General features: G+C 39.8%; 1 protein-coding gene across 4 annotated transcripts in view; it reads right to left on the bottom strand.

The window, feature by feature from the left end:
* Positions 1 to 255: 255 nt before the first annotated feature.
* Positions 256 to 27931, bottom strand: part of LOC128888213 (neuronal acetylcholine receptor subunit alpha-7) — a 257970-nt gene continuing 230294 nt past the window's right edge. For all 4 annotated transcript variants that reach the window (XM_054144917.1, XM_054144914.1, XM_054144915.1 and 1 more), the window contains 5 exons: positions 10408 to 10517; positions 8313 to 8527; positions 6201 to 6404; positions 5846 to 5980; positions 256 to 4650 (listed from right to left, as the gene is read on the bottom strand). In XM_054144917.1, coding sequence (XP_054000892.1) covers positions 5896 to 5980; positions 6201 to 6404; positions 8313 to 8527; positions 10408 to 10517 — 614 coding nt within the window. In that variant the 3' untranslated portion in view covers positions 256 to 4650; positions 5846 to 5895. The remainder of the gene's footprint in view (positions 4651 to 5845; positions 5981 to 6200; positions 6405 to 8312; positions 8528 to 10407; positions 10518 to 27931) is intronic.

Here is a 27931-nt window from a genome sequence, read left to right as displayed (position 1 = left end):
GCGTTAACAGAATTTCCATTAATCGGAGCTGTTGGTTGTTTCGAAACAATTTTGTGCCGCAGATTTTTATAAATCGAGCGCTGTTTGTTTTGCAACGTCTATTCGGAATTAAAATTACTATTTGTAAATTGTAAAGCAAATTTAAAACTTAAATTGTATTAGGTTGATTTACGAATTCATTTTACTGTGGGTAATCATATGCCAACCCTCGGCAGTTAGCACCTTTTAATTAATACTGTCGAATGGGAAAGTACCATCACGATCTCGAGCGTATACTCCTCGTGCAAATCATACTGCGAATCAAAAAAATTACTCTAGGTCGTAGATCAATGTTTCAACTCGAATGCTCATCGAATTCCCATCGATTATAAAATTGTCGATCGTCCCCCCTATTCGATCTAGCTTTGGTATTTTATTTGTTAAGAGTTCAATGCGTATTTTCGTTGTTCTCGGAACTGTCCTAAATATCGCCATACCAATCACGAGTGCGCGCACACAATGATTCGCGATTCTCGCATCGCTCAAAATGATTGTCGGCGATTATGATTACGAAAAACGTGTTTCGTGACGAAATTTTGGACAATCCTTATTTGCGTTTTCTTTTATGAACGCGTGCTTCTCGCGTATGGCGATACACACTCTCTTCGTCGTTTTCATTTTTTCTTTTTTTTTTTTTTTTGGCGTTTATGATAATCGAACAGGAGTCGACGATTTTTTTGTTTTATTTATTTGTTACGTTGAAGGAGATTGCCAAAAATCGTTTTCACCGTTGTTCGCGAGAAAGATTCAATTCGGACAATCACGTTTGGAATATTCCACGATTATTTTAACGGAAATTATTATATCCAGATTGAATAGTTTCAATATTCTTACTTATGCTTTACTCTTATAATTATTTACTGACACTGCTCGTGATACTTATTACGTTGCTACGTTGTATTGAGTCCCACGACATGCAAACAGTTGTTATGTACAATGTTTATTTGAGTATTTAATCAGAACACCACCAAGTTATTCATTTATTATGTTTTCAGCGTCGTTTGAACAATTATAGTACTCTCTCATTCCGTACAGCCTCGTCACTGGTGAAAATAGATTTGGTTTTTCTCGTAGTTAGTCAGGATTTAATATTTTTTTTTTGTGCGATTGCGGAGAGCAATGACTGTACTACTGTGAAATAGCGTTACTCTGCGCCAGAGATGGACGTTATTCGAACGAATATTTATTTGAATGAATCTCCATCGGAATAGAATTTTATTCGAATTTATTTTTATTCCAACACAATGTCCTGTTAGTTCGACACCTCCGAATTTGTGAATAACATAATTACACGCAACAATCTCAAACAGACTTTTATACACGGTTTAACTAAAATTAGCGTGGACAGACGATGCAAATTCTAGGATTATAACACGTAAATCGAGACCTTTGTTTTACAAATTAACACTAAAAAAGTTTCTATTCTACAAATTCTCAATTTTCATGTTGTGATCCTAAACTTTACATCGTCTTCCTATCAAGGTATTACTTAATAATAATAGCACTCGATCTTGATGTAAAAATCGTTCTCAAATTAAATGTAATTATATTTTCTTACAGATTCTGAAGACGAACTCGAATCCACAGCGTCAATACGTAAGTAAATGCTCGTTTTCGAGACTCCGTCAGTATTTATTTTTACACGTTTGCAAAAATGTTTGACAAAATGTTGTCGATCTTTCCTTCGTTATTCGACAATTTCATCTGAATAAGAATCCTGCCCACCTCTGTTACGCCAGCAGCTGTGAACGTAATCGTATAAGTTTACGATAATCATTTTCCACGCGTGTTTCCCGGTGTATTGTTAAATTTACATTCGTTGTACGATACGAGGAACCGTGTGTTCCAAACAGTTCTTCCGTTTATCGCCCGTTACGTTTATCTAAATCTCATGCGAGTAATTTCATGAGGAAACGAACCGTAATACTGCGTGTTATATTTTGGTATTCTTCTCAAGACTTCTCAAGTCTTTTCAAAATGTAAATGTTACATTTGGACACTCTTTTGCGAATTTAGGACCTTTTTAAAGTCTATGTAATTATTTTTGTAATTAATGAAAGTGTATGCAAACGAATTTCTCGATTGCTGAATTTAAAGTGACTACATCGATAAATGTATACACATATACTGTCGTTCATAGACATTACTTTTGGAGCACTCTAATCTTTATAAAAGTAAAAAATGTACACACGCCGATACGTACTTCATTGAATATTGTACTATTTTACATCGTATTACTACTGGTACGATATTATGATAAAAATTGAACGTCACAAATATTCTTCAGAATCATGAAGCACTGATTACAATTCATATCCATTATGGTAGAACGTGTCTTCTGACACGTCCTACAGTTTCTTCTATCAGTTTCTGTAAATTCACAGTTATTACAATGTTATAGTTTCGCTTGCATGGATAACATAGACGATTACTTGCACACTATTAGGAAAATGTCTAAATTTAAGTACAATTACAATTTCCATCCCATATTACACTCAAGTATCGCTCCAGTAAAATGAATGGACAATATTATAAAAATAGGTTCGTTTAAATAAAGACGATTATTCCAAAATTGTAAACAACAGTATATATGCATTCATTGTTTATCTAGGTCGAATCGTATAATCAACGACGGTCATGTCGATCCTAATTAGGATCAACATATTTTATTTAATATAAAGAAGCTACTTAATTAAATACAACGCAAACAATAATATTCCCCATGTAATTTCCGATATAAATACAAAACAACTGTGTTATATCTTTAGCAATAAATTGAACAATAGCATCTGCAAACCGTGGTTGTGAAAAGGCTAATCGACACAGCCGTATAACGAGACGTTTCCTCGATTGAACAATTTCTGCTCGATCAGAGTACAGCCATTGAAAACTTCCACGCGGAATAGCATATTTTGAGGGTTGTACCCGTGGAGCGATGTATCTCGCCCCGTCTTTAATATTGTTATTGGTTTTTGCTACCTATCATCGTGGGCTCTAAAGATGTTTCGAGAACTCAGATTCGTGTCTGTACGGAAAGCAGGGGTCGTCCAACGTTGGCAGTTTTGTCTACTATATCGTCCCTTATTCTCCCCAACATCCGCCACGCACATCCCAGCAATCAAGTACAACAAACGGAACAAGTACAGCGACTTCTCCAACCGGAGTTGCCGAGTCATCGTTATCCACGCTTAGCCGATCTCAAATAGGTCCACTTTCTTTCCATTCGTACCAGAACTTAATTTCTAAGGAAGAAGCATCCCTTAAGAAAATGATTTAGTTTCAAAAAGAATACATCGTAGGAGTTCGTTCCTGGGCGCGGGACTCGATTCCACGCGCCCTGTGTAAATATAAAATTCTCCCAATTATGAAAAACGTTTCTAGGCGGGGTTTTCAGACGATGATTCGTGGCTTCATTGGCTTTTCGTTCGAATTTTTTTGAGAGTCACCCATATTTGTTCCCATTAATCATACGTGCCTTTTTATTCTCTCACGTCTCTACCTGTGAAAGGGTTGGACACCCCTGGCTCCACTGTTGTATTTGGCAGTTATTTAAAGACCGTTGTCGGTACCACGGGGCGGTGGGCGGGGGGGCGGGGGGGGGAGGGACCCTTGTAACACTGACGAATTCGATCGTTAACGTCCACGCGCACAGCGAGTATCGTTAATATATTATTTATTCAATTTATCGTTAACGCGTTACGACGTAATCTATACATATCATGTGTGCCTTTAAAGGTAGTATTATCGTTTAGATCGTTTATCCCCCAAAAAATCGTAATCGTAACTTACTAGGTAATATTATCGTTATCAATATATTACCATTAATTATTACCGATTATTATCGTTACTATTATCATTATTGTTATTGTTATTATTATTATTATTACTATTATTGTTGTTGTCCTTCTTCATTCTGTTGTTCGTGTTGTTACTATTATTATTGAAAAGGCCGCGACAACGTTTTCTCGAGGAATTGTTTGAACGCCGGCGCCGCGTCTCGAAATTCACATGCTCCGAGGACACTCGTTTCGATCGATTCTCGATCGTTGCCCGACGAACGATCGATTTCTATCTACCTAAATCCGAGGAGGAACGGGCGAAAGTGAGTTGGGGAGAGGGTGAAAGGAGGAGCGATCGATCGTTCGGTCGAATAGAAGTTTCAAGCCGAAGAAAGTGAACGAACGCACAACGTGGCCGTCTATTGTCAACGATATGCCGAGGCGCCCTTCTCTGGTCCTCCTGTACGCGATCAGCTCGTCCGCATTTAGTACACCGTCTCGAATCCGCGCGAGGAACGTTTCGAACGGTACGGCGCGATAAGTCGAGACGAATCGAATCCTCGCGATGCTTCCTCGTGCCTCCGCTGGGTCTCCTCTTCGGTGTCAACTGGGTCTTCGTCCGCTTGGAAGCACAATGCGCGGGCCCGCGCTGCTACGCTCTGCTCTCTGGCGTCCAATTTCTCCGTTACGGGGTTTCCCTTCCCGCGGAAGAAGAAACGGCGGGTCCAGAGCGAGAGGAAAGGAAATGTCGAGTAACGAAGCCCGTTTTCTCGATCGTGGTTCGTTACTTCGCACCGCAGCAGCTTCCTCGAAGCCCACGTGTTCGTCGTTTCTGGAGAACAGAGGGAAATTAATGGGTTGCGTTGTGTACGCAAAGCGGAAAATGATTGCTAGACTGCGGATGTTTGTGAAGTGGGTAGTTTGTGTACTGGGTTGGCAGTGTTTCGTCTGTGTTAAGCATAGACGTTTTTTTCGTATAAATTTAAATTCGTAATTTATAATAAACTGTTGAGTTCGTTTTTAACAGGGCAGTATTTGTTTAAATAGTTTGAGGTATGCTTTATTGAAAAGAAGCGCATTTTTATATATCCAGTCGCCACTTGTTGGGTAAAAAGCGTTCGTCGCATGGATATCACAATTGGTTAGAGCAGTCGCGCAGCAAACGGAAGATCCGGATTCGACTTCCGGACCAGTAATCCGATCAATCGATTCCTTTTCTCCCGAGACAATGGAGGCGCTAGATAGGAAATTGGGCTATCGTTGAATTGGTTAAGATGGATCTGTTCAGTTGCCACCTCGTCCTCCATACCTTGCACTTACAAATTATTTTCTTTAATTTATTCCTTTTTTCCTTGTCCCATCGATACAGAGTACCGAAACAAAAAATACATATACATTCCATATAAATTTCGAGAAACAAACGGTATTCTGGAATTTGTATCAAATACAGAAACATTAGAAGAAACCTGTCGTCGCATGCGCAGGTTAAAATCATCTAACTTCCCGTTTATAAAACGCGCGAATGCTCTCAATGTCAGGGACATTGTTTGTTGGAAAGAAAATTCGATGGAATTATATAAATCGGCCCAGCCGGAGATGATATTTTTTGTATACCAACGCAATTGCATAAAATTTGCCGGGAATATTCGAAAATTCAATTTCGCCTGCCGACAGTTTCCAATGGCATTGTCCATTATTCGCAGAAAATTGTACACCGTTTCGAAGAAATTATCGACGCGGCAACGGACAGGCTAACCTCGTTATGTAAAACAAATTAACGTTCCCGCACTGTATTAATTCTGCTTTTCGCGTGTCTCTCGCTTCGCGTTAAGTGCGATGTTACATGATATTCGAATGAAACAACACGTGAGCGCGTTCTGAAAACATTATTAGAAATTTACGTGTCAATTTCGTTGGAAAAGCGACGGACAGTTTGGTTGGTATATCGATACTTCGCATTAATAAAAATTACGCTGTCTGGAAGGTAGTAGAGTATATATTCTTTAATTAATTAATGTTATAGTTACCTTTGGCATTTTTTGTGCATTGTTTCGGTAACTTGACCGGGGCAGTCTATTTACTGGACGATTATGTGTGGCGCACGACTCAAAATGAATATCGTAACCACGAGCGTGAACAACGTGAAGGTGTACAAACAAAACCTGCGATTAAAAGAAATGAATGGTTATTTAGTGACATTTTGAAACTTAAAATATATATTTAGATTTTAGTATAAGGTCGTACAATTTTGGAAATAAACATAGAAATCGTTCTTGGATCAATCGAATGCACCGACACCTCGATAAAAGTTACCAGTTTGGTCCCGTACGGAGACTTTTAAAAGAGGTTTTCGTAAAATAAGAAAAGTGAAATATGTTCAACCTGTCCACCACCATGGCGGCGAATTTCCAATCGTTGACGGTCTCGTCCTCTTCTTCCGCTTTTTTCATAAGATCCGTAATGAATCGCAATTCTTTAAGAATCGTGCGCAGCTCTTGCTGCATACCATTGAGGGGTAACGACACCGATGTGTCCTCGACCGTCGCTGGTCTTCCGGTGGATATCGGTGTGCCGAACGCCGTGTTACTGTCGAACAATCGAACAACAAATTTATTAGAAAATAAAAGGAACGAGGATTGAATTTAAAAAAAAAAAAGAGAAAAAATTCTGGAGAAACTATCATTTAAGAAAAACTATTTTGCAGTAGTAGAAACGAGGAGAAGAAAAGAGATTGACTTGCTTGAGACTTGTCGCTGGAGTTAATATAATTAGAATAGGCCTGTCACTAAATATCCCTCATTTTTGTTTTGGATTGTATAGATCGTTGGAACATGTTCAAGATGACAATTGAAACGATCAGGTTCCGCCACGAAACCGAATTACGTCAGATGTCCTCATTATGATGTCTACGGTGACCTATTATCTAGCTTCTTACGAATTGATTACGCCACAGAGTCGTCATTGGTTGCGTTAATGATTGATCTCGAGATGCATAGTTGCCCCTTGCGGCGAATCAATAGCGTAGCAGCTATAGTTTGACTTTGAATGCGTGAATATTGCATCTCAGCGAGGATGAGTCAGAATGCCACGTTTGGAGGGATTACATTAGCTTTGTCCTGTTCGTACAACGATACAATTAGCAATAAGTAGAAACGTTGGTTTCGACAAAAACTATTCTAGTGTTAACCAGAAATGTGAAAAATGAGTCGTACGATAATAAATGATTTTGTATTTAGATCATGGTAATCGTAGATAATGCTTTTCTCTGCTAAAGTCCACTCGAACGTTCGCGGAATATCTCACGCTGGAGTGTTTCGCAAATAAACTTTCACGGAGCTTTCTGTCTAGTAGACAGTGGGCATACAGAATTATTTGACCAGAGATTTCTGAACTGGCATTCGATATCGGGAAGGTATCACAGACAGGCACCAAAGGAAAAGAGAAAATCCTCAACCAAGGAGGTGAGGGGCAATAGATTGAAAATGCAAACGAATTTCTGTCCCGAGGAATCTGTATTTCGAGATTCGGACACTTTATCGAAAGATATGGAGATAAAAAAGAAAACAAGACCTGGTATCAGGCGAACCGAGCCTTTAATCAATGCTCGTCGATAACGTTCTTCCTGGATATTAAATTCAACTGTTTCACAGATATTTTATAGATGGCAGAATATAATTAGATTTTTCCGATTCGTATCGTACAAATTCGTGACGCGGTTTGTGCTTGTACTTAGTAAAAAGCTTCAGTAAAAGAATTAGTAAAAATAAGAATTTGCATAGACATCTGCAGCCCAGTGATTACATTTTCTCTCGTTTTAATTCGAATAGCAGAACGAGTGGCGTGAATTCATGGAATGACCTATCATTTGTGGGAATTACATGGAATAACAGAGTCTAACAAACTATTCCAGTCTATAATCCACCGCTAGCCTTTGTGCTTCGTATGATAACACGATTATCTCAGCGATGAAATTCATCCGTTCCGATACAATTTGCTAAAATTATCTGCCGACATTTTACAACGTTATCGCGTCACATATCGAGACTGATTCGATGTGGAACGCTCTGTGGAACGAGGACTATGCGCGTTGAATTACTTCGTCATCCTGGCTATGTTGATTTGAAATCACGCATCGGTGGAGCCAATTTTCAGCTCATTTACATAGAATGTTAATATCGCGCTAGTCACGATTATAGAAGAAAAATAAAATTCAAGTTGCACACCGATGAATAGTGTTAGCAACTTGTTGTTCATAATATTGCCACACGAATGAAAAATTTTAATAGTAAAGCTAAGCAAAAGCTGGGGTAGTTTTAAACCCACCTAATTACAAAAAGTTAAACGAATAAGAAGACGAACGATAAATTCCACCTTTCATAATGTTCTCAAGTTTATTTGAATTTTACGAAACGATGCTCGTTTCTTGTGTTTATAATAGGAACGATTTCATGGTAGAAATAACAAATACTCGAAGTTAAGAAGATACAACGTTACCTGGTGTATCCGGAAGATGGATTTGCTGCGCTATTTCTGTGACAAAAGTCATCGTCGAGTCCTAAAACGTTTGCCATCAGACTCTTACTACCTCCTTCTCTCAGCACCGGGTCCTTCATCCGGTTGGATAAAAAAAGATTCTTCGCCGAGAGGTCCTTTCCCGGACGACTCATGCGTATCATCCACGGTAGCCATTTCAGAAGCACCGATTTTATCTACGTGGAACGCAAGAAGCAAATATTAAACAGGTTTCTGGGGATAGATGATACGTATGCTTAAAGTTGTACGTCTCGATTTAACGAAACCTTGCTCGATAATATCATGTACCTAGGATAATTTCTTTTCGATTTGGTTGCCATCGAAAGAACATTTGCTTCACTGCGATAGCAATATATTATTATCTAACATTTAATTATTCAACAGTCTGGAGGAGATTCTTACTTTTAACTCGCAACAAGAAACTTCGTTTGCTCCAGTCACGATAAGACACGACGTTTACTCATGGAGATAGATCAGACGTTATTAAATTACGAATGTTTACCGCTCGTATTTGTAAATTTAATTCCTCGCGGTTCAATTTGCCCCAGCAGCGTGCACGTCGTGATTTCTTTTTGTTATTTGCATAAAGTTGGGTCACTCCGGGGGCTCACTTCCACCGGGACTTAATGGCAAGGAAAACTACCACCGGGAATTTTTTTCTAGCTGTAGGATTCTTGTCTCTACTTGAAGTACGTTTTCCCCTCGGTTTATGAAACTTCTAGTAATCAACGGTCAAGAGGATGTGCTAACGCCTCGAAGGCGCTTTAAACTTTCAGCAACTAAAGCACCATCTCAAACGGCTCTAATGGCCACCGCGGATAAGGTCGGAGCTTTAAACTGGTGTTATGCATCGGTATTCTTTCTCTACCATTGTAGAAAACCATTCGCGTTCAACTAAACAAATTTCCTGGTTAATTAGTTTCGCGGGAGCACAGACTTTTTGTTAGAAGATTTTTCAGTGAGAAATTTGTGTGATTTGTATTTGTACATCAGATTTATAATTCACTGTTTAGTCATAGTAATGGTAGAGCTAGGCATGACGAGCACGCCACCACTGGTTCGCATGCTCGCCGTGCGCTGAAACGATGATGGTCAGCTTTAAGATAAATGTTTTTCAAACTATTTGTCCCCTATGAAAAGTACTACACTTTCTTTGCTTTTCAAAATTCCAAAACCGTGAACAAGTCAACAATGAAATACGTAGTTTTAAATAAGTACCGTGTAAGAAGATGAAAGATATTTTTATTTAAATCTCTTATCTGAATTCGAAAAAAATACGAACTGGCATATAAATATTCGCAGTTTGGTAATAACAATGAAAAATAACGAGATACAATCCTATGACAATCCTCTTAATAAACTCCAACAATGTTATTAAACGTTAATATCCGTTCAATTCGTTGGTCTTTTGTATTATAAACCTGGAACGCAATTTTCTAAATTGAACTAATTCTTACGGTAACTGTACATCTCATTTACGCCTGCCGCTTCATAATTATGCGGCTGTATTTAGATGAAGCGCATTTAACGTATTAATATTGAAACAGGGATTACGAAATACGTGAGTTATATATTACAATGAGATTCATTAATAATAATACTCAATTCCATGTTCAATTTATGACACGCATTTCAGACACGCGTAATTCAGGATGTTTTAATTCTATGTTGTAATAGTGGGAACACTCTACAGCGAAAAAAGATGCGTTTAAATCCCGAGTGAAATCGTTTAATCGCGGAAGAATAAAAGGGAGATCATTTTTAAAACTCTACTTCGTTTTATCTATAAATTTCTTCTGCATTGAATTCTCATTTCATTATTTATTTTTGCAAGTAAGGAGCAACTTCAATCAACCCTTTTGATAAACAGGTGAGCTCGTATCAATTTACTTTATTCTTCTCGCGAGCAGAAACCATTAGAGTAAAGGTAAACGCTTACAACGTTAAAGCATCAACGTGAAACGCATCTAAGAAAGAAGCTGCCCCTCTCTGACCGGCAAAACGCGAAACAAAATGAAAACGGAAACGTAAAATTACGTCTGGACGAGTTTCTTACCCAATCCGGCATCACGTATCTGTCGGGCGTTCTGTGATGATAGTTGAGCACCATCACCGTCATAAGGACGCTCATCGCCACCATGAACATGATGCAATTGAAGTACGTCCCTGAATTCGGGGTGTTCCCGAAGATACCCCGAAGGAAAAAAAAACACAGAAAGACGGCGATTAGTCACGGTAATGGATCGGCGATCCACTCAATTAGTCGTCGCGAATGAAAGACTGCGAGGGGTGGTGTCCGAGATCTATCGTTCGCCATCATCGTGAAACTCTCGTGTTTTCTCGCTCCCCTGGTAATCTTACATTCGATCTTACGACTAAGCACATTCATTTCTCCACGTACACTGAATAATTGCGAGGAAACGAGTCCGTGGAACACGCTTAAGCGAAAACCCGCGACTGAGCGCTATTATCGTTTCAGCGAGCGACGAGTACGCGAATCAACTGTTGTGGCTCACAGTGGAAGGACGGAACGTAACGAAGCATTGATACAAAATTTCATCAAGTACCACTCGTTACTCCAAAATCGGGTTGAATTGAAAATGGCTCAACCCACTTTCAAGTGCACCATCGGTCTCGAATTTCTCACTTAAAAGCAGGAGTCTATCTCGACAATCCAGCAAGGTGTCTAATACCCATATACCCGGTGCTCCATTGCAACACTGCTGAACGTCGCGCGCAGGGAATATTCGCCAGAGAAATTCGTGTTCCACGGTTCAAGGTAGCCCCTGGATCCTAGATCTCTCGTTTTACGCTCGCGTTTCAGGGAAGAGCACACCGTATACACGATTACACCGTCGTCCATTCATTCCGCGCGACTCGAAGCAGCGTTCCCGCCGATTCTTTGTGGGTTCGTTTCTCGTTACAGCGAATGGGTGCACAGACGAGGGGATAAAGAGAGAAAGAAATTAGGCGGGCGAAGAACGAAAGGGAAGATCGTAAAAAAAAGCGCACAGTACACTCGAGGCTACGGTCAGGGGGTTAGAATCGAGCTTGTAACAGACACAGAAATACAGAAGCGTACTTACGTGCGTTTGTACGCGCAGACGAAAACAAATGCTTTGCTTCTTTGTCTTTTTTTTTTCTTTTTCTTTTTGCTCTGGTCTTAATCGTGACCACGGCCAAAACGCTCGCCGCCTGGTGTCGAGAGAACTTGTTACAGCTTGTCTTTTACATGCTCGCTGTGGCGTGCTCCCGTTTAATGCGTCGATTCTCTCGCGCTCGTTGTTCTCCAGACTTGTCTTAGTATAGTTTCGAAACTTTTGCAGTAATGCTTTAACGCACGGTCTGCTGTTACGCGAGCTAATGTCTCGTTTACGGCCGCGCATTAAAATTTTAGCGGTTTGTATAACAACGCGTCTCGTTTGTTTTCCGCGCTTTTCTTTGATCTCTTTTGCTTCGCTTTCCTGATACGTCTATTTCTGATCTAACGAAATCATTTTGTACGAGGCTCTGTTTTTGGAGTAGACAACTTTGAAAACGAGGAACTTTACAGTGGAGACTTCTAGCTCGATTTTTGCTGGTTATTATAAAATATTTGAAGTATTCAGACAAATTGTATGGGAACATAAGAATCTCTTCATTTCTGGTGACACCTATCTTCGCATCAAACCCAATAGTTCTCGAGATTTCTACTGCCGATCCGGCTTTGCGCAGGATATTCGTAAAAAAAGTACGCAACAAACTCAGTTTGACAAAAATATTTTTCCAATTAAATCTGAAGTGACTAGACCAGTTCAACAACGTGTTCATCTCGCCCACGAGACTCTTTCGCACGCTACTCGATATCCATAGACGGATATCGTTCGTGCGTTCCATATTTCAGCGGGACGCAACCCCGCTTCGTGCGAGTAGGAAGTGTTAAGGAGCACTTTAATAACGAGTCCTCTCGAATTGTCTGCGGCGATGTGCATCGCTGACCCGGTCTGTGCCTCGGTGGGGAAACATCTAACACATTGGCATGCAGCTACGGAATGCAATTACTACCAGGATGCACGAGTACCCTGCGTGTTGAGCCACGAATATTGTTACAGTATCTACGCCCGCATGCAATTCAGCGAAGAACTAAGCGTTTACGTAAAGGTTCAAGCTGCACGTATATTAATAATTACGCTAGGTTATGTTTCATTTCTCTCGGTGGGAAAAAAGCCTGAGTGCTGGTGTTGGTATGCGACAGACTTACTGAAAGATGTTACTCTATCCTCGATAAACATCTGCTTTCTGTAGATTGTTAATTTTCAATTTTTCGCGACGTTCGTTGCGCGTAGATGATTTGTTTTTTTTTTTTAAAGGAAATCTTTCTTTTTACAGTTTCAAATTTTCCTTTGCTTCTTTCGTGTTACTGTATAATGTTTCCTAGTGTTTCCATAGAAAATAGTAAGCAGCGGTGAAGAAAATAGAATAGAAGATGGAATTGACGTATAATAAGAATCAAATAAAGCGCAGTAAACATAGTTTTAACGAGCTCTACGCAGGTTCTGTACATTGTAACAGCGTTTATACAAAAGTAGCAATGTACTGGTATCTACGAGAAGTTAACGACGTAATGTAATTTAAATTGCCCTTTCAAATATAAAGATTTGTGTACGTCTGGCATGTACATAACTTTTTTCATATAGGATACAGCTTCAATTTTCATTATTCCAATTTTTATTACCATTTCTATAATCGCATGTGTATCTTTATTTTATTTTGCTAGTTTTCCTAAAAATGTTTGCTTAACGTAGCTTCTACAGGCCCTCTGTGAAGACTATAATCCTATCAAATATATTTCCGCGTACGATTCATAACTGTAATCACCAAAATAACTCATACTTCGAAGTAGAAATTATTTCTTAATTTCTAATACATTTACATACACTCATATATTCGCGAATAAATTAATACTCGATCTGACTAACAAATTACCCAACCAACAAGATTATTACGCGAGTAATCCAACGGTTTAGCAAATTCTGTACAATTTCCACCACGAAATCAACAGGAATTACTTTCATTCGTGATCAGGTACATTATGCAATAGGGGATGAACAAATCATTCCCTCGCTATCTACGTTTCGGGTCACGTTTGCGCGCCCAGTTCAGCGAATATTATTATTCCCCGATTTTTCTTCCTCGATGCTTTCCAACTACCCCCGGCTCCTACCCTCCCAGATCGTTCGGAAATTCTTGATAATGCAAATCCATTGTTGCGAGCGGCCACCGAATCGCGATTTTCCGGAAGTCGAGCGACGGTTCAACGGCACGAATCAACGTCGGTGTCGCTACGATTGAAAGTATCAAGAAATAAAGAGAAACGAAATGGTAATCTCGGCGGCGCTAGCAGAGCGTCAAAGACGCAACGACGAAGGGGTGGCTTTTAAACTTCGGGTTATCTTTGCGGTTATCATCTAACGCCTCCACAAAGCCTGCCTTAAGCGTCACTGACGTGATTAATCGTTGTATACGAAAGCCTTCTTTGCCTCCTCTCTTTATTAACGAATCTTGAAGCGAACGTCGAGCTGTACCGGGTGAACCCCGAGAAACCAAAGACCTAAGTATCTCGGAATTCAATATTTTATCATTTTATTTGAATTCACGTTTCGAGTCCATATTTGTTTTCTCTTTGGTATACACGAGTGTTTTGTTGCATGCACAAACACTGTAGTACACTCGTCGTCCAATTTCAGTCACTGTTGCAACATAAATTGTCTTTTGGAAGTAAAGAGCAAATACTCTTCGATTCTGAAAAAGTCGATACCGTCGTCCTATCATGGATTATCCCAATTTTAGTAAGCAAACAAAATTATTCTCTACTAAACGGTAACATAAAAATTGTTACACACAGACCTCCCATCACTCGAAAGGTGACGGAAGATCGCGGAAACAGAGGATGTAGGTTTACAATTGTTCCTACATTTTTTATTTTATTTTTATTTTCAACCTTCGGTCCGGTTGGTGACGTTCAGACGATGTGTTCCTCGCGACTCACCCAGTATATTTACGGGGTTACAACTTTTGCTGCCCCTATAACGGGGGAGGACTTCTTTCGACCCCTTGTCGGGTAAAAGGGCTGCGCGGTGGAGTGCAGGAAAGTTAAATCGACCGGGGAAGGATAAGGAGCGAATAGAAATTCACGGTGTTATAGTGTACCGTTAAGTGAAAAAGACTTTTCATTAAGGTGGCGAGAGTGACTTTGATTTACAAACAAGGATAAAGCGATACTGCACTTCATATCCTTACTTATTTCTCAACACTTTAAAGCGAAGTGTACCTTGCTTCAGCTTATTCTTACTTTAATGGCGACTTGGGGATATAAGAACAATTGAAAAATATCTCGCGATTGACATTGCGAGAGTTTAGCTACGATGCGATATAAACGAGGTACCAATCAGTCCGTAAAACGGTTGTCCACCGATCTCGCGTTTAGAGTCGCAAACGAAGTTAGATGAATGCAATAGCGATATTATCGATGAAAATCACGATGACATCGGCGCGTATCGCATCGTTCTATTACACGGTTTGGATAACAACGAGCGTTTAATTAGCAGTTAAATACCAGTATTTGCGTCGTCTTTAAACAAACACGTACCCGGATTCCTCGTGTCTCGTTCGAGCGCGTTCATCGCGTTAACAACGATCCGGAGGGTATAGGTTCACTGTGACGAAACCTATTTGATACTAGAGGGGTTATTATACAGTTGGACAGTCGAAAAGGAGGCTCCATCTTGTGAATTTTAGAATTAAAAAAGTATAGAATATTAAAGCGAGATAGCTCGAGCTAGAGCTTTATTTAGAGTGTTTATTGTTAATTCAATGTAGCACTATTAAAGCGAGACAACACATTTGAGTATCAAAATCAATTTACAGATCAAAATTACTCTGGTTTTTGTGCGTTCGGTTAAAGCATATAAAAATCCACTTAAAATTCCTCCTTGAAAAAAATTAAAAATTCCAGAAAATTTCGTTGCTTTCATACCGGTGGATTCCGAGATCCCGAAACTCGAGTGACAAAACGCAATTTTAAGACTCTATTGCACAGTCGAATCCCTCCTTTCGTTAAACAGTTTCCGAGCGTCGCGATTGAAGTATCGGGGACTTTCATTTGAGCAAGCTCGCGAGTTTTCTACGGTCCAGCGTTCGAGCGCTCTTTAGTCATTTTCTCTGCACCCTTCCTCGTACCCTCCGCTGTTTAAGAAAGACACTTGTTCCCTATCCATGTACTTAGTCTCTTTCATCGACGACGGTCGTTTATTTCGCCCTCCGTTGATTACTCGGAACGACCGCCTTCGTTACGTGCGACTCGTTCTTTTCGTCTGCGTCCTCGACCGAACGTTTCCTTTTTCACCGCTCTTTCAGCCTTCTCCCCGTCTCGCTCCCCTCTCTGCCCGTTCGTTTTCCAGCGATCTTACGCGCTCAATGTATCCCTTGATTACTTTCGTTCGACGGTGACATTTTCCATCTCTTTCCGCGCGACTAGATTCGCCAGCATTAGCTCTTCAGCCAGGGAATCTGTAATCTTGCGATTTTAACGAGCCGGCGACCGTTCTTTGACTCCACGCCCGAGTTCCCGCCCGATGAACCGTGCGTTTCGCGATTTTTCATCCTGACTTCAAAGCAGTTCGAAGTTTCCCCGCGCTTTAAGCGCGGGGAAATCTTCGAGCGGGTTCGACACCGCCACGGTTCTCCTTTTGGCCGACGACTTTGCGCGGCTCCATTCGCCGGGATCGTGTTTCACTCCATTCAAATGTTTACAAGTGAAGTAATCCCGAAGTTCCTCGGGTTCGAGGAAATTCGAAACTTTCCTCTTTCCATTGTTTTCGTTTCGCGAAGTTTGTTCGGGCTTAATCCGCCAGCTGCTGGCTCGGGAAACGCGTCAGGTTGCTTGTTTAAACATTTTTCGAAAATGCCGAGTAGAAAATTTATTTCGTTCGAGCTGTAACTTCTTTATAGACGATGCTGTTTTTTAAACGTTTCCAGGGAGTCCATTTATAAGAATAATTACGTCCTTGTAAAGAACGACTTCTATTAAGATTTACGTGAATTGATTTGAAATATTTATGAGGTTATATATTGATATATATCTATATATAATTTATGATATATGATATTATTATGATATGTAATTTAAATTGTGTTCCGTTTATGTCACCTGTATTTTACCATAATTATAAATGCTACATACAATTTCTTTGCCATTTTAATTATACCGAACGCAAACTCGTATATACCTATCGATTTCATGACACAATTTCAACCTGGTTCAGTTATTTACATTACTCCTTGTTTTTATTCTACGGATTATCTCATGCAGTATCAATCATTTACAATTGGTATGTTTTCAATTATAATATATTGCAATTTCGTATTTCTATTTACTCGATATCTCGTTGGATTCTGTGGATTGTATTATTCGCGCTTTTCTGATTTTCACACCTGGAAGAATTGAAAAATTCACGGTTCCACGTTTTTCCATTTTTCTTTGTTGTCACTTCACGTGTTGCGAAATTTCGTTCACATCGTTGCATGAAAGCTGACTCGCGTACTTTCAGTTGTAACATTTTGCTTTGATACTTTCCCGTAATTGGCACGATTTTGTGAGGATTTCGTTTTAATTAAAACTTTCCTCATTTTCCTAAAAACCGACAAATTGACGGATAAAGCCGACTCGAGCAAGAACGCGTTAAAACGTTAACTGTAATAATCTAAAAAATAATAAAAACGGGTTACAATGTTCCGATCAAATTATATATATTTTTAATACATGTGACTGTTCCTTCATAAATATTTTAAATGAAAGTATCGATATTGGAATTAGTTAGAGTTAGATTATTCGATGTAATATTTATAATAATACACACACTAATATTTCCAATGATGTTTCATTAAAACACTCAAGAATAAAGTGAATCGTCTTTTCAAACATTTTTACGGAAAATACAGTTTCCTTATATCGAATCTCGATCGGAATTATCTAGCGGAGTTCTCGTCACACGGTTTCCTCCGTTTCAATCTTCCCCTTTAATCCTTTAATCTGACGTGTTATCGATATACCGTCTTTAGCTGCACGAGGATGAAAGTTTTCGATCCTCGGTTTCCCTTAATCACTTAAAAATGCTAGAGCCCGGGAATAAGAGGAAACTTCAGGAAATTAGTTCAGGAAACTACTGGATACGTCTTAATATCGTTCATTATGGATTTTAAACAGGACTTCCTTTTCAAGACTTTCTCATTTCGACTGATTTTTTCTGGAGTGGAAACGGAGAATTAAATTTTTTTTCGTAAACAGGATTGTACGTTAATTATTTGAAAGCATTTCGTTTCAAACATTCGTACTTGAAGCACCGCCATGGTTAATGTTGAGTTTCAAATAAAATTTAATAAATATTTGGAAGGTATTTACAAAACAAACAAAATTTTTTCCATGGAAAGTATATGTAGTTGAATTAAAAAGGCAAGGAAAAAGCAGCTCTTGGCAGCCTCTTCTACTGGGCATATGGGCAAGCTTGATAGTTTCACAGTAAATTTACCCCTGTTCACGTCAGACGAGGCTAACTCACTAGTTGTGTCCCATCCGAAATAGTTCGTCGTTTGGTTCTCCACTTCGCTATTTCATTCGCCTAACGACGCGCACTTTGCGATTTCGTGACCACGTATACCACATTAACGTGCCAGTAACGCCTTTTACGCGAGCGTTATGATCATTTCCGCCGTTCATTATGATCTGTTCGGTTCGCCGCCGAGATTACACGAGTCGCGTCGCGAAATTGCATTTTGAGGAATTCGACGAGAAACTAGTTCAACTGTTACTCGAATAACAGGTAACGAAGTATCTTTAACTCGACTGGATTGAGTCCTTCGATCTGTTTTTAATCTTATTTCTTATCTAAAGGAGACCGATTTCCCGTCGACCGGAGCAAACAGTTTCCTTCAGTCGTTCTTTTCTGACGTGTACCAATCCACCTTCACGCATCATCTGCGAACATTGATATTAAAACTGGTCGATTCTACCTATGAAGGGTCCTCATAATTTTACCACAGAGATCCATGGAAACCACTTTCCAAAAGGTCTATATCTCTGGTACCAAGAATGCTACAGTAGATGGGAAATGCTTTTCCGCGCATCTACCTTGTGCATACGCGACGCGTTGCCGAGGGCCGTTCCCAGTTGACAGCTTTCGCGAAACTATGCATAACGCCAGCCTCCGAACGGGTTAATTGAAACGCTCGTCGCTGAATTGTTTAATCTATGATTTGGCCAGGCGTGACACTATCAGCGAGGGGACACTGAACTGATACAAGTTGGCCGATGCAACGCTGAATTAATGAAACAGCGTCAATTTAATTCAACGTTCTTGACCGAATATACGCAACGATAAACTTCGCGCTGTGGCAAATCAGGTTTCATCGAGCCTTATTTTGATATTTATGTTTACGATATTGTATTTGTGATTATGTAACAGGTAGTAAAAAAACTATTTTATAAACGATAGATAAATCGCGATGCTAGCAATCAAATTAATATTGTTCCTTTATTTTTAGTTTCACTAATCTGCGTACTCGCATATATTCGCGTCCCCTTTTTCACCCTGTCTTGTCACAGCTCTGCCGCGTAGACGGCGTACGGACGAATCCATCGACAATTACCCAAATTTCGGGATTGGCAAGAAACGTCGCAGTGGCGGGTATGTAAAAACAGCTCTAGCAATTAACCTCCTCGCGATCTCCTCCTCCTCCCTCCTTAGGAGCAGGAAGACAGTTGAACAGTGTTGAATAACGTTATTCCGCGACGTCGTGGTCGGACAGGAAGTACACGGACGCTCTAACGGAAACGCTCGCTCGGTCGACGGTAATTCCGCAATTTTGTCCCCTTTTCCATGGTTTTACGGTAATAAACTAACTACAGCTGCAAGTTTCAGCTTGTGCCACTCGGTGTACAGAAACCGTGAGTTAGACTAATGAGAAGAAGTGGTTACAGGGTCGTAGCGGCGACAGCGGTAGAGAAGGAAGGGAGAAGAGGCTAAGAAGAAGTGGGAAGCAGAAGAAGAAGAATATAAATTGGCGTAAGTGGACGACGCAAAACTGCTCGGACGACGTCGTTTCCGACGAATGTATGCATCGTCCTCTTGGATGCACGATCTCGTCATGTACCATGCATGATAGTGACGGGCTTGCGAAAGCTTTCTGCTCTCGAACCTCTCGTGATTCGAATCGCTGTATGCATTATTCGAATCTGACGAACAACTTGCAATGATAAATAATAATCTTATAGGTTTATGTAGCTTCTTGGGAACCTTTGTTTTTCTAAATGAAGTTGGTACGCTGCAATAGCAGTTTAAATTTTAATAAATTGTTTCAACTTTTGATCATCTTTTGTATCAGCTTTTTGACAACTTTTAACTAAATTTATATTGTACATACTGCCAGTACAAGTATAGTTCCACCAAATGCACCCAAATCTATTTAAACTAGAGTTACATAAATGATTGAATATAAAGGCATAGAATTAATTTCTACCTTGAGTAAATAGAAAATATCTCAGACGTTTGAAAAGTTCCAAGGCCCTATAATGAATTCATTATCGTCCAGGTCTTGCGGTCCACGTCTCAAGACCTTAAAGACCGATCGATGCTTCGAGACCTATCCATAGTTTCAAGTTCAATCAAGCAATTCAAGACGACTCGGTCCCGAATAACGTTCGAGGCGATTCGAATCCGTCGTTAAAGGTTCGAGGCGATCCGATCCGATCTTGAGCCCACCACTAACGACAGCACTACGGGTTTGGGAATCCCGTAAATAACACAGAGCGGCCGTGTCGTCGGAACATTAGAGGCTAGTTGCTACGTGATGGATGCGTCCATTCTCGTTACAGCGCACCGTGTCGCAAGCCTGAGCTAAGATCGTCCAAATTCCTACACGTTCCGACCAACTTGCTCTCCAGCTTTTGCTCGAGACGTACGAAAAAGCGGAGGATGGTCTACGACTTCCGGATACTCAGAAAAAGAGACAGGCGAAGCGTTCGGTGGCGTTTAGCACGTGTTCCCGATTCGAAACTTTGACAATTTTGGGAAGGAAGTTCTTGTATAGCATCTGACGCCTGTGATTATATATTAACACGTTGACTGCCAGATTGATACTCTTGGAAGTTTCTATTGTGATTAAGTTTTGTTTCTAGGCTATTGAAAGCTACATAATTAAACATTTATTGTGGGATTTATTTTTATAACTTCGTTGAAGTTTAAGAATTTAATTCAAATTTATTTTCTTTGTTACTGAACATTCAAAATTAATTTTGTTTGTTCTTCGGTGAAAAGCACTGTCCATCTATATATGGGTGACATGGCGATCAACATGTTAAACTGTGGATGTCCATGCAAACTGTAAATTTAAATATATCTCGATTTCTATATGTTTGTCACGAATGCACAAATGTCTGAAGTCTACTAATCTTGAGCAACAATCTTGAGCAGCTTCTATTTATTTTCCCATTAGTGGGCCTGTCGTTATTGATTGCCTCGAATCGTGCTACCACTTGATAGTTAAAGTGCAGATTGAGAGAAAGACGGAAAATACAGGAGAACAGATACAAGCATTGCTTTGGATATTATTTATTTAAATAGCAGCCCAGCATGGAAGAATCGTCAGCAAGTTCTACGCCAAGAAATCTGTTTCATATTCCATGAAGCCAGCGCGGGGCTGCCATAAAACTTTCCTTTAGTGTTGCGGAACAGCGTCACGCCATGAAAATCGTCTACCTACGGTTACCCTAATCGTGAATTCTATTAATTTTTCATACGGCGCCGGGCGTGAAGTTTTCTCAGTTTCGCGCTCGTTAAATCACCAAAGTTGGATTGCGATGACACGGGAACGTTGGCCGCAAAGTGCATCTAGTGCACGTGTACCAATTTTCCGGGAGATTAGGTTAAGTTTGAAGTTACAAAGTCGTCGTGCTGCGAAAGTCGTTCGTGTTTCGTTGAAACACGTTTTCGGTGATCGTTGCTTTTCTATGTATTTCGTCCGTGCACATGTGTTCTTTGTAATAAGATTACAGAATACAGAAATTAATATTTAAAGGTTGAATTCAGCAAAAGTAGAGGATCCCTTGTAATTGTTATTAAAACATCTCCAATATTTACATTGATATCAAATAAATAATAAAGGATATATTGAGTAGACCAAATGTAAATGTTACCAATTGTAAAAGTATTCACTGTCTAAAACCGAGAAAAATTCAAATATTCCCTGGAAGCTCCAAAAGTTATGAAAATACATAACTTTCTATACGACCTAATTCCCGTATATATTTATTACCGAGTCATGTACACGTTCTGGAGATTGCAGCATAGTTCCACGAGTAATACGAAATTTCAGTTCATAACGGGTATCCAAAATGAATTATCGCAATGGAAAGTAACTTTTAACCCCCTCCGGAGAATAATGAATAATTAACAATTACGCTTGTCTCGAGCGACTCGGTGTTAAAATGAAAATAATTTTATTTGGCGTACAGCGACAAGTCGCGAATAATTAACAGGCGGGGGAAACGGCCTGATGTCGCCATGATATCGAAATTATCATCGTCGTCGTATAATTCTCGTCATAACGTGGCTTCTGTGGAACTATCGATTCAAACGGGCGCATCATCGAAACAATTTACTGTGGAAATTATTTCGCAATTCAGCAGGCTCGAAGAATCGCGGGCGCGCCGTCCGACAGAAATAAATTATAATTTCACCTCGTTTCTAAAGCGTTTCGCACTTTCACCGAGTTTCATCTCTGTAATTACGCGATAATTTCCGATAACATTTTCCGAGTCGTGTTCGTAGCGAGCTGTTAGCCAATCAAATTTGCAATTAAGAAAAAAAAGTAATAACTACAGGAGCGAAATTAAACGATGTTCAATAGCGCAATATTTTACGCCAAAGCGAATACCAAACGAGGTTTACAAAAGAGCTACCTTATTCTCTGACAGTATCATTCTTTTTGTATTAATTTTTTCGTCGGGAGTAGGAATAAGTTCTGGAAATACTTTGTAGGTAAGTGGATAATGGAATTTCATAGATGCCGGACTTTCCATTGACCTATTCTACCGAATGCGCTCACGCGAGGCCCTAAAGGATAATTTCATCTTTGATTTAAAGTGTAATATAATTTTGGAGTTAATGAAAGTTCATTATAGTATGTTAACTCGATTACATATCGATAATGAACTCAATCTTGGACGCGGTAATTCCCAAAAAAGCCCTTCAAATTTAATTATATGATGTATAATTACATACATATCACTAATATTATATAATTCATAATACACAATTATGCACTATGTGTATCATATATTCTACCTTCATTCGATAATAAAATAAAACACAGTACTAATTATGAATTTCAGTTCAGAGATTTCTATCCAAAAATATATTTTATTCGAAAGAATTTGTTACCTCCTTTTGCATACGTTATGTAGGTCGTTCTTCAAGAAATTCCGTGTGCCTTCTCACATTCATCATTTTCGAAAAATTTGCAATTAATTTTAACATAAAACATGGAAGAGTTCGTATCGAATGATTCCACCGCGTTCGCGCTTTTTATAGCGATATAGAGAACGGAATGTTTACACGTGAAACGTGAACGGTTAAAGTAGTTCCGAATTTCAAGGCGAATTCTCTTTGAATTTCCCATTAATTAAATCCGATCTCTTGATTCTGAACGCGTGCGCGTCCTTCAAGGATTTTAATAACCAGCGTTTACTTTCGTCGAATTTGGCGTGTCTGCGCGTTAATATGAATGAGATATGCAAAATTGTTCTTGATTGAACTCCACAAAAGCTCCCGGACGAGTGGCTGGCAAAGTTTCATCCGTTTGATCTTTCGTCAGAGTTACTGTGACAAGCTTTGTGTATCATTCGAAAGCGGTGGATTTTTCATCAAGCTGGAATGACCGAAAATAGCTGATTTTTGATGGCCTCTAAAAAGCAAGCTATACCTTTTCAATTTCGTTACAGTTAATCGTAAATACGTTTCACTAATTTCGATAGTTGAAAGTGTATATTATAGAATTTTATTTAAAAAAATTCTTGCCCTATTCAATTCGGAACGTTTCTATTTTCTAAACAAATTATCGTATTTAATTAAAACTTGGTAGAAGTATTCTCGAAATTATGCATCCCCAAATACATTTGAAAAACTATTCAAATTAGAACCCTAGTACCTCTCGGAAAAATTCTCAAACACGAGCATCATTTCCAGTCCAAATGATGTTCTCCCATGACGCTTTAAAATTCTCAAGAGAAGTGCAACATTTCGATTTGCGATTCGTTCGAAAAAAAAAAAAGAAAAAGGAAATATCTCTGATTCAGCGACAATAATGCCGTGTGTTCTGCAAACGAGGTACCGATGAATGAGTCCCGTGAAATTGCGCCGGAAACGTGTCACGTGATTTTCGAGCACAGAACGCAGACTGGTCTGAGCGCGGGGCGTAATAGTAGGCAATTAAACCGGCATGCGTAGCCGTTTAATGCGTTTCATTAAAACGCCACATGAGTTGTGCGTACGCGAGCTTGATAACCGTTCGATCTCGCGGAAAATCCGCGTTTCGCAATAGGCTCACGTACGGACCCCGTGTACGATACGAAATGTCTAGTTAGGAAATAATTGGTTATTATCGTTCGCGAGTGTTGCGAGTAATTACTTATTAGCTGGTACGTGTCGGGACCAAGATCGAATTGATCAAGGATCTGCTCGATTGGAAGGAAGAAGGGATGAAAGTCTGTCCTGTAGCATTTTGCGATTGGAAGCTTTTTTACCGAGGTTTCCCTAAAAGGACCATATATGTATAAATCAAGCATTATTCGTCCTCTCGATAAACTCTTTCAAGATATTCGATATTTCCAATAAAAATTCAATTTAACTCATCAACAAACGAGCCACAAATCCTCTCACTTTTGTTTCAAGGATTATTATTCCTCGAATTAAAAACACTTATCAAGTCGATGTGTCTATCGAAGGCTGACTCTTTTAACGAATAAACCACGCGCGCTCGAAACGACCATTTCCAGGACACGTGGTCGGGAGAGAGATTAGATTTTAATAGAAACAATCTCGACGGCGAGGGAATACACGTTTGCGTGGGACATTTTTCCTATTTAACCGCTCACGTTTTTCAGGTCTGTCTGCTTCGTACGCGAGTTATAGTTTACCCAGCGAATCAATTCCGAAGATTATTCGTTAATTGAAGCGTAATCCATTTCGCACGATTGATTACAACGAGGGAAAAAGAGACGAAAAATGCTATGTTCTGAAAATCCATCAGTCCTGCAAAAATCCTGGCAAATTCGAGCAAAATCGATCCGTAGGAATGTCTTTTCATTAATCACGGCTCGATTCATTCGCCTGAAATTTGCATTGGCGAGTTCCCTTCTGGAATTCAGTTTAATCTTCGTTCGCATCGCCATGATTTAAAAATTAATTCACCATGAACGTCGTGAGCACTTCGCAATTGTTACTTTCATTTCCGGTGTATAATTATCGGACTTCTTATTGGTGCCAGGAGCAAATCTAATTTAGCAAAAATTAAAGACCTCCTCGGAAATAATTTAATTCACAATCGTTGCCAATTTGTAATAATTTATTATATTTATGAGTTAATTGAATGAAAGATTATTTTCTCATGTTCAATTCCAAACTGTGAGCGCATTCACCTAAACAAATCAGTGATTTCGGTCAATGGAAAGTCAATGGACAGCAGTGGAGCCTCATCGTTGAACTCTGAGAGTTAAACTTGGCTATTTAACGTTTCGACGTTAGATTAAATAACAAATTTCAATATGGAAAGGATAGACATACTTAAAAAAAAAAAAAAAAATAGTGATTAGAGCTAACTAGTTGCAACTTTTTTTATTTCGGTCGCAATAACGTTAATTTACATTCATTAACTTTCTTGACTTCCTGATTTTGCAATCCGTATTTTCTTAGATAAATGTGAGCAATAATTTTATTACAAAAGACTGTTTCTTAAAGACCTTTTATAACTTGAACCTTTTCCCTTAGCACGGATAATTCTAAAAGCAGTCGACGTTTACACTTTAGAGATAGAAATAGTCTATACAATGTTTACCAAGGGAAAAAAACACGAATTGAAAATAAACCAACGAAATATCAATCTGTTTCAACATTCCCCAAAGTGCTCGGAGACAACCGAAATATCAGTTTCTCGTACAACTACAAAAAGAGACGAAACCCAACTTAAGGTCGAGTTTCACAGAATCGTGAAGAGCCAGTGAAGTTTTTTGCTCGAGCTTCCGTATCGATCATCTCGATTCCCAAAGACCCAAGAACATCAATGTCATCAGCGTGTCGTGATGCATCGTGTTTGTAGGCGACAGTGTAGGTAACAAATCTAATCGCAAAGTAGGCGACAGCGACAGAGAGAAAGTGTGTTAGACAACAGGAGAGAGACAGAGCGAGGGTGGAGCGGTTAGAGACAGAGGTGAGTGAAAGAGCGCGAAGAAAGCGGCAGAAAGAACGAAGGATAGCGGAAAGGGGTGTGCGATCCTCTTTCTGCGATCCTGAAGTCCTGTGCGATCGACTTTCGATCCGACTTCAACGAGGCGAACTGATCCACGACGCAACACGCTCCTGGCCGTCCCTAGGGGAAGCTGACTGGCAAAATGAACAGGCCACGCGTTCATTCGCCAACAGGCGACGGGGAATCACCGGTTCGAAGACACTTCGCCAGGTAGAACTGCGACCGTACTTGGTGGAACGAACTTAGCGACTCTCGTGAGAGGGAAACCAGGACACTGCATTAACGCGATGAATACATAACAGGTTACTTTACTGAGAAACTAAAAATATTATTTTTAATTAAAATTAATTTTGATAGAATTCGAAGGTTTGAAGGGGTTGCAAATGTAAATAAATACTATGGGCTAGTGTTTGATTACGTAATTTCCAGTTGAATTTAAACAAAATTTTAGCAGCGTGGACGATTTTGAAAGATTCTAGTTTGGTTATCAACAATAATTCATTTTAATTATATTAATTATGTTTCATAAAAAAATCGTCAATTTTTCTAAGGAAAGGTCCACCAACAAAGGTCACTCCGAGCTTGCATTTCTTTAATTCTACATGATCAAATCATTTTTAAGGAAGGACTTTTTCTTAAGAGTATATGAAAATAAAATTCCTTGACGAAAAGATGCCAGTGAATTTAACCTGGATCATCTGAGACGGCCCTGCAGATCCTGCAGGCAGCTTGACAATAGAGTATCTCTATTGTTGGTGTTTACTCAACAAGGGGATGCGTGACAGCCCGCCTTGGGGTGTCTCAAGAAAGTCACTATAATCGTTCCACGTATTATGCACGCAGTCACCTTATCGAGACGATCCTTACCAGATTACGGTTAATGAGATACGCATTGGAACACGCGTTAAGCTGCGAGTACATTTGGCAGACATATCCTGTTACATTTCCACGCGTTCCTGGCTTATTCGTGGCACATGGTGCGGACTGTTTTCGCTTCCGCGAATCAAATTGACGTGCATGCTAGCGTTAAAAGCTATAGAATTCTGTAGAGAGGTCCTAACAAATAAATATCTAGTCAGATACATCGACTGATCCACGAAAGTCGTGACAAACACTTTTCCTCACAGCTTGTACGTGGACCATTCACTCTCCTCTCCTTCCATTTACTTTCGAGCCGGCAGCACGAGGAGAGCATTCTGCGATTTGGTTCGCGGTACGCTGAGCCCGTCTCGAAGGGCGTTTTTGAAGATCAGAAAGAAAGCTGTTCTTCCCCGTGCCGCACTTTCTCGTTACTCCGAGCGTTTCTTACCGAGCACGGAAAGGACGTGCACCCGCAGCTTCTTTGACGCTCGTCACGCCTCGCAATTTAAAGTCTTTGTTCCCGCTCGCGGTTAGTTCGTAGGTGGATAACGAATTTGTGAAAATCGATTTACGATTTCGATGCTTCGGGCACAAGTTTCGTGTTAGGTCTCATTTATAGCGATTAGAACGATCTATAAACAGATTTTTAGTAAGTAATAGTAATTTTGATATAACAGCAAAGGCAACGTTTCGACAACTTGAATATTTCACTGTAACAAGGTAACGAATGAATAATAAAGAACGATCCAATCATTCTACGGACGCTTTGCCGTCGCGTTCGTGCTCGGTAAGAACAACAACATCGTAGCGAAGGATAGTAAAGCGTAGTTTATGGCTACCGTAGGTGATTCCTGTACGAGCGAACCAGTACTGAAACAAACGGCGCATTGCCCAGGACACGGATTCGTTCGTGTATTCGCAGGATCGCGTGGGAGACAATTTCCAGAGCGCGAACCCGTTGGAAGAGAGGTCCTTCCGTGTTGAGAAATAGATGTGCGAGAGTAGGCGGCGTTGTTGCCTCAAGCGACTAGCAAGAGAAACGCAGAGAGATGAAGGACAGACCAGTTGGTAATTCTAATGCAGGTTAGAGAACGCTTAGGGAGTTTTCTCCGGCTTATCGAGTCGAGCCTAATCGAGACATTTCGAAGAATCGATTTCATATT

This window comes from Hylaeus anthracinus, unplaced genomic scaffold, assembly GCF_026225885.1.
Source record: "Hylaeus anthracinus isolate JK02 unplaced genomic scaffold, UHH_iyHylAnth1.0_haploid 11989, whole genome shotgun sequence".
Classification (NCBI taxonomy): domain Eukaryota; kingdom Metazoa; phylum Arthropoda; class Insecta; order Hymenoptera; family Colletidae; genus Hylaeus; species Hylaeus anthracinus.
This window is presented reverse-complemented; position numbering and strand designations above follow the sequence as displayed.